The sequence below is a fragment of the Mytilus galloprovincialis genome, chromosome 8 (assembly GCF_965363235.1).
Source record: "Mytilus galloprovincialis chromosome 8, xbMytGall1.hap1.1, whole genome shotgun sequence".
Classification (NCBI taxonomy): Eukaryota; Metazoa; Mollusca; class Bivalvia; order Mytilida; family Mytilidae; genus Mytilus; species Mytilus galloprovincialis.
The window spans coordinates 43,870,066-43,878,535 of record NC_134845.1 but is presented as its reverse complement, the minus strand read 5'-3'; the positions used below and the strand labels follow the sequence as shown (position 1 = coordinate 43,878,535).

The window sequence follows — 8,470 nt, the reverse complement described above, 5'->3', positions numbered from 1 at the left end:
GAAAAAAACTGTATTTTTTACTCCCCCTTTTTTTGTGTGGCTAACACCCAAATATTTCTTTTAAATAATCATGTGTGTATGTAAATTTATATATGTTATTTTTGTCTCTTTTGTTGTTTTTATCTATATTATAAAAAATGAACAAAAAAAAAACGGATATGGTATAATAGTAGATTATAGATATTCCCATGAAAGAGTAATACAAAAATATAGGTATACATGTAATTTATTTTTGATATTGAAAAGCACTCATTTTTTTAAAATTTACAATCCATTTTACGACAAACAAATTTCCATATATCCGCCAACTAAATGTCATAATAAAGACTGGATCGCAACTATCAAATGTTTTGTAAACAATATCCGCAAAAAAAAATTATGAAAAAAACGAGTTATGATACATCAGCATACTTTCTAACGCGAAATCGGAAAATCGTGAAATCGAGAAAGCAAAATCGAGAAATTGAAAAATCGGGAAATCGGGAAATCGAGAAATCGAGAAAGCAAAAACGCAAAAACAGGAAAGCGAAAACACAAATTTAAAGCGAAAACACAAAAACGAAAACGCGAAATGAATTTCTTGATTTCGCGTTTTTGCTTTCTCGATTTCCCGATTTCCCAATTTCTCGATTTCCCGATTTCCCGATTTCCCGATTTTTTAATTTCTCGATTTTGCTTTCTCGATTTCTCGATTTTCCGATTTCGTGTTGGAAAAGTGAGAGGAGAAAACGCGAAAACACGAAAAGGGGAAATGGCCGCATCCGGCCACCATAAATTTGACAGTTTGAAATCTCCTGTCTACTATTATTGAAGACCGTATCTTGACCTTTGGGATATCTATTTTGAGGTTGCTGTCTTATTTGTATCTTTGTTCATTTATAACAGATAACATATAAGGAAAGCAGTATCATAAAAATAACAACAGACTCAAATATTCAGTATGTAAATGTTCTTTTATTCTCTCCCAAACAGAGTATACAATATATGTAACAACCTTTCAGTTTTACCACTCTTCTTCTGTTGATGAACCAGAATAATAGCTATCTGTCAGTTCCGGTGTTGTCAATGGCTTTAATTTTTTGGGTCGACCAGAAATCAATTTATATTTGTTCTTAAAAGGTACGACGGGATTTCTATTAGTTTTTGGATTTTTTACATAATCAGAGGGACTTTTAGTATTTTCTTTCACGACCGTTTTGGACCACCTTTTGATTCCTTTCTCGTGTCCATTACTAACGGTTGATAACAATGGATTATTGTGAGATGTGGAATGAACTCCCTTACTTTTAGCTATGTATATTGATGAAGTTGGTCTTATTCGAGTTTTGTATTGTTTTTTCTCGCGTCTTTTGTTCAATTTTGGTGACCCTGGTTTCACGTCAGTCTTAAATTGGCCGGACTTAGTCCGCGTATTAAATTTTCTTAACACTGGTTCTTTGTGACTAATAACACGTTTCTTATAGATTCTTTTATTTGCTGCTAGCAGTGGTTTGAAACGAGAAACATGTTTGGTATTTTTTCTGTAATTAGTCGGTTTCTTAATTGAGATTCGTTCTTTCCGGTTAGTAGTAATACTTGTTGATGGCAGTGGTTTCAAATTGGTTGTCACGTGCTTTGAATGATGTACTGGTGGTAATGGATTCACGTGAGATCTCAAAGGATTCAAATGACTTGTAGTTTTTACAATTGATTGATATGATTTAGGATTCGTTACGATTTTCTTCCGATAATGGTTTGGTTGTTTGGTTTTTATATGGTTCCTAACAGTTGGAGGACGTTTGTAGGATATCAATTTATTGATGGTTTCGTCAATGGATAGTTCGGGTTCTAAAAAATAAGTAAGGAAAAATAATAAGATTTAATGAGAACTGATTGTCCAGAAAATAAATTATTTGCGTTTTCATCGTTTAAAATACATGTATTACATTATTATACTTAATAACTACAATAAGATAACATTCCAACACATGTTTTGATTCTTTGCATAACATGTAGTCCTGATCAAAATTTTCGTTATTGCAAGCTTATCGAACAAGGTAAAGAAAATGAAGAGAGATTCTGAGTGCATGTCTGTAGAACAAAAATCTTTACCTAGTATCTGACGTATAAAATTGGAGCTCAAAACACCAAAAACATTATTTTGATTAATTGGTTGAATTCTGAAATTTTATGGCCGCAGTCCCAGATGTCTCTAAATTGTTTCGCCTAAAAAATATACAGTTGTCAACTTTTTTTCTCGCATATTTATGCCCCACCTACGATAGTAGAGGGGCATTATGTTTTCTGGTCTGTGCCCCCGTTCGTCCGTCAGTCCGTCTGTGCGTCCGTTCGTCTGTCCGCTTCAGGTTAAAGTTTTTGGTCAAGGTAGTTTTTGAAGAAGTTGAAGTCCAATCAACTTGAAACTTAGTACACATGTTCCCCATGATATTATCTTTCTAATTTTACTGCCAAATTATAGTTTTGACCCCAATTTCATGGTCCACTGAATATAGAAAATGATAGTGCGAAGTTCAGGTTAAAGTTTTTGGTCAAGGTAGTTTTTGATGAAGTTAAAGTTACATCAACTTGAAACTTAGTACACATGTTCCCTATGATATGATCTTTCTAATTTTGATTCCAAATTAAAGTTTTGACCCCAATTTCACGGTCCACTGAACATAGAAAATGAGAGTGCGAGTGGGGCATTCGTTTACTATGGACACATTCTTGTTTATCGATGCAATCAGCAATCGCATTTGAAAGCCTTTGAACGAGTTTAAACGCAACTTACTTGGAAGGGTTTCAGGAATACATTGATCGATGCCGTCACCTGTAAAGCCATTGTTGCAGTGACATTGTGCTTTTCCTTCTAGATTAACACATTTAGCCTTTTCATGGCAGAAAATACGTTGTTTTGTTATCATTGTTGGCTTTCCTGTTATCATCTGACATTCTTGGATCTCCGAACAGTTCAGTGACGTGAAAGTTGAACCAACCTGCATTTAAAATTATGATATACATATGGCTGATCGAAAAGTATACAAGCTTAATACCAGTTTGAGTTATAATGTTAAGTTATTATTATTCTTCATCAAATATTGACATTGCTGCTATTGTTATAACCGATATTTGCTAGAGTGTCAGTAATAACGGAAGAACTCATATGCGTACAGACTGGTTGCATTGTCTGCTTTGTCAGCCTTGTTAAAAATCTCCAATTGTGTTTAATTTTGTGTTTTTTTTTAATATACATGACATGTTGGAAAAGAGGTAGAAAATACGGAAGGAATTAAAGTTTTGTAATTCGAATAGATCTGACAACGTCATGGCAAAAAAATTAAAGCGACAAAAAAACATGCCTACAAAACAATTAAATGCATAGAAAAACAAAAACTCAGCAATACAAACCCCGCAAAAACGATGGTATCTCAGGTCGTCCAGAAGCGCTTAATTATAGAATAATGAAAACTATCCCTATTGTACTTACAGGTATATAGCCAGCGCTTGTTTGGCACCCACAAAGCTTTGGTGCAACACATGTATTACCACTAAGTAAATAGCCCTCACGACATTGGCAGCCTTCATTATATGACAAATGGCATACACCTGGTTTAGGAGCCAAACATGTTGATTGGCAGGGTGTTGCTATAGGTTTATATGGCATAGTTGAAGGGCATAATAGAGCTGAAAAAAATACCGTGTAAATTATTATTACAGTATATACAACAAACCCTTCTTTCAAATCAACATTTTGTTATGGTAGTAAAGGACAATAACATTCTCTTAAAATATATACAGACATTATTTTTTTTTCATCAAATAAAATATTCTTCCATGAAATTAAGTAAATGAAAAATTAGAAGAACTATTCTAATTTAAAAACTGATTTGATTCGAGTACTCACGACAAAAACTTTCATGTCTCCAGACTATTTTGAAACCATTCCTAGCACAAGTTTCCGCAAAAGATGACATGTATCCACAAACTAATTTCTTCATAAAAAGCTGACCAAGCATCCAGTAATGGCAAGCGTCTTTAGCACATGCATGTAAAAGTGCCTCGGCAAGCCTCGGATTCTTATCTATACAGCCACGGAAAGGATTTCTTGGATGTAGATAGTTAAGAAAGCCACAGTTTTCATAGACTAGCTGTTTTATTTTCGGTGGACATCTGTTGTTTACTAATATTGTCATACATCTGAATAAAACATATAAATAATTTCTTTTGTTTTGTTCAAGGGCTAAAGAAGAAGTTATTGAATTAAAAAAATATTTTGGCGGTGTTTTTTTCTTCGTCACCATGACCCTTAAAATAGTAATGTTCTAATCCAATAGATTTAAATACTTCCATCTTTTTCTGAATGTGGTTCTAAGATGTAGATTTCCAATTGAAACATTTCGCCCTTGCTGCGATTGATATATGCAATCGTATATTTCAATAGATTAAGTATTCCGAACTTTCATTATTCTAACTGTAAGAATATTAAAACAAAGTTTCAAATTGTTACCGCAACTTCATAACTATCTCAATCCAAAACTATAAACAAATACAAGGACAAACTGACGAACAACTGAACAGAGAAGACAGAATGATAGACACACTAGAAAACAAAAAAGCACCCGATATACATATATCTTTTTGTTTTTATTACCGTTCTTTTTTCTATAAATCAAATATACATTACTGTACCAAAGATCCTTTAATTTTCAAATATCTATTCATATATTATATGCAAGTATTTCCTATGAATACCTGAAACAAAAGAGTAAAGTAAAACTTACTCTTGAAGTGTCGGTTTTCCATTCTTATCTCTAACTAGATAACTATCTCCTACAACCATATCTCGTACTAAAGGGGACAGTTTGGATTCATCTGCACCAGTCTTAGTTGTGTAGTCGTCAGCAGGTGAACCATTACAGTTGCCACATAAACCTGTCAAATTACCTATGTATCTCGCTGGAGCCTCTATTTTAACGATCGAATCGCCATCCCACTTAACGTGGAGTCCACAAGAAGTGGCCAGAATTACCCATGGACCATTGTGAACTATAGCAAGAAAACCCTTTGGGGAACTCACATGTACGGGCAGATATCGTAAATATCCATCAACCTATAAGAGGTCAAACATGAAATATTATTGATGTATAATTTTTAGTGTTGTCAAATCGTACACTTTTGCCTAACCGGTTACTCGGATAATCGTTCGATCGATTAACCGGTTAACCGGTAATTTAAGTTGGAATTTTAAAGCATTATCAATAGAACCCTACAGTCACATAGATATAAGATGTGGTATGAGTGTCAATTTGACAACCTTTCTTCAAAGTCATAAAAACGCTTTTAGAATTGAAGTTTTTCCTTTAGCATTATAAGGCTTGTCTGTGAGGATTCCTGACGAAGTTTGACTTTTAATAATCAAATACACCGTATCATCTGTAGCGTTTGTACCAACTTCAGATTAAAAAATCCAAAAAAAAAATCTTAATCTCGTAGAATTGAAACCGATTATTCTTTCCTTTTCTCTTGTTGTCTCCGAAAATTATGGGGTGTGTTTCAATTTGAAATGATTAATTATAAAAACAAAAGATGTGGTATGATTGCCAATGAGACAATTCTTCACAAGAGACCAAAATGACACAGAAATTAACAACTATAGGTCATTGTACATGCTGTACGACCTGTTTCTTCACTGTGTTTGCTTTTTTCTTTAAGCATGTTACTCGTACTTTCACGTAAACATTGAGTACATTCACATTGGTTTGCATTTCACAATTTTTGAATTTAAAGTAAGACTAACCCTTGCACTACGGAGGTTGCACATTTAAATGTGCAACCAATGTGCAACCTCCGTAGTGCAAGGGTTAGTCTTACTTTAAATTTAAATGTGCAACCTCCGTAGTGCAACGGTTAGTCTTACTTTAAATTCAGTTTACGCAATATTAGATCGAAAACGAAATAATGAAGTAATTAGTAAAATTAAATCTCATTACTGATTTTAAGTTACTGTTAAAAAAACATGTTTACTAATTATGTTTCTTCGAGATCCTGCCCCGAACTCTAATTAATTTTATGTTTTTAGGATTAACAATAGCAATCAATATACTGGACAATTGATCTGTCAAACTAATTACCACGACGACAATTGTTAAATAAAACATAACTATTTTTAAATGATTTGATTTTCAACAGGATCTATCGAAATAGAAAAAAGTCCGGTTAACCGGTTAGCGTTTTTGGTATTCGGTATTCGGTCGTTCGACCGATTAACCGGTTAACCGGTTAACCGTTGACAACACTAATATTAATTTTCTATGACGTTTTATACATGATTATTTCTTTAATGAATTCAAGATGGATTACTATACAACAAAGTACATTTCAAATTTGTTGTTCGTTCCTTTCACCAAGAATTTACTTGGTTTCCCTGCGTTCTGGCATCCGCCTATATGTTAGAGATCGAAAGTAATAAATTTAGTCTTTCAAGACCTATATACTTGGCGAAGACCGAGTCTATTTTTCGTGCAAGTTTCATCTTTTATGAAACGCCCGCTATAATATTTATATGAAGTTATGAACTAGTATCTATCTAGTGACACATAAAACTGACCTCTATTATTCTCATACGTTTGAATTTGATGATATGGTCTTGTGTTTGAATATAAACTGATCTCAGCCAGCTACTTTGCATATCCTGATCCCCGGATGGTCCGGCGTTGTCGTTTTTGATTTCTATGTTAAATTCACAAGAATCATGAACCGTGGTTGTTCTCGCCATTGTGTATCTGCATCGACCAGGGAAGGTCATGAAATGTCCGTCAAAACCGTGAATATGAGGATCTCCAACAGCTTCACAAATGCACTTTTCTAAAATTTAGACAAAGTTGTCCATGTGAATATAAATAAGTGGATTTATATGACTTATAACAAAAATAAACATTGAGGTCCGGTTGGAAACAAAACTTAACGACAAAAGAGATGATTTCAGCTTCCCAATTGTGAGCTTTCCATTTCTATGTATCAATATTCCAGCAGCACCTGCGTACGGCGTATATATCTCCCAATCGATACATATGCTATTCCCATGCTTGTTTGTCCTATCGTGATTTCCTTGATAGAGGGTTGCTGCTCACAAGGAAACTATTAAATCAAAAGTTCCAAATGGTGAAGTTGAAATATTCCCTTCGTACATGTAACAGATGCCATCACACGTTGGTTAACCGTTATGGAATATTCGTTTCACAGATGTCAGCGGATATCTTCCTTATGTAGTAACTGCAGTCCTGTTCCCTTTACACGAATGTGACCAACAGAATAAGACTTATTGCCGGGCGTGTACTAACACAAACAACACGACGGGTGCCACATGTGGAGCAGGATCTGCTTACCCTTCCGGAGCACCTGAGATCACCCCCAGTTTTTGGTGGGGTTTATGTTGCTTAGTTGTTGCTTTTCTATGTTGTGTTTTGTGTGCTATTGTTTGTGTAGGTTGCACTTTGTAAATACAGCTGTTTCTCAAACCACGCCTCTTTTGGGAAGATTTAGAATATTCATAGATAATTAATTTTGTTTACATACTGATTCCCAGTTCTAATCTGTAGGTTGCATTTTATAGAAACATAACTTAGGAATGTTACCAGTAAATATACATGTGAATATTGTTTATTTTGAAATCTTTGCTAACCCTACAGTCAAGGCAAGGGTAGTTAAGAAATTTAGTGTTAGTTTAAACTCTTAGAAGTTCGAGGCATATAAACGTTAAAAATATGCCGAAAAGCCCTATATTTTGAACTTTGGAAAAAAATAGTAGTGCATATGAACTTTCCATTCTAGGATATGATTTTTTTCAAAACTTGTAAAAGTGGTACAGTTTTAGCCGTAAAGGGAGTTCTTATGAGAAAATGCATTGTCAATACTTACAGAATGCAACTTATTGATCTTGTATGTTGTATGTATTTGCTGTATGTTGGTTAGATAATATGTAAATAAAAATGCCAGTTTTTAGTTATTATTCGATAAAAACAAACCTTACTAAATACTTGCACTCAAAAGAAATAATTAATCTCTGATCTACTGCATACGGTTTTTTTTTTTATATATATCTCAGTATAGTTGAACTTACTACTGCAAGTTTTGACTCCATCACCATGGAAACCACTTTTACATACGCAGATGTTTCTAATACATTCGGCGTTATGGTGACACACGTCTTTTACTTCTTTATTACACTGCATACAGTCTAAAATTATAAGAAAACTGTAAAAAGTTAGAAAAGAAACATATTAAGATATAATATGACGTCTGCAAACCAGTCAATAGAAGTAAATTAGAAGATCAGGCTCTACAATGTACTTACCCCCCCCCCCCCCTTTCCGGAGCACCTGAGATCACACAAGTTTTTGGTGGGGTGCGTGTTGCTTATTCTTATGTAGTAGGGTTCGAGTTGCTTATTCTTTTTTAGTTTTCTATGTTGTGTCATGTGTACTATAATAAT

At 34.0% G+C, this 8,470-nt stretch overlaps 1 protein-coding gene across 1 annotated transcript; it reads right to left on the bottom strand.

Annotated features, from left to right (window-relative positions):
- Positions 1-948: 948 nt before the first annotated feature.
- On the bottom strand, positions 949-8,209 carry LOC143043308 (zonadhesin-like). The gene is made up of 7 exons (XM_076215682.1): positions 8,099-8,209; positions 6,587-6,843; positions 4,761-5,089; positions 3,884-4,176; positions 3,467-3,663; positions 2,771-2,975; positions 949-1,827 (listed from the first exon to the last, which is right to left on the bottom strand). The coding sequence occupies exons 2-7, from the start codon at positions 6,782-6,784 to the stop codon at positions 1,004-1,006; spliced, it is 2,046 nt and encodes a 681-aa protein (XP_076071797.1). The 5' UTR covers positions 6,785-6,843; positions 8,099-8,209; the 3' UTR covers positions 949-1,003.
- Positions 8,210-8,470: the final 261 nt, after the last annotated feature.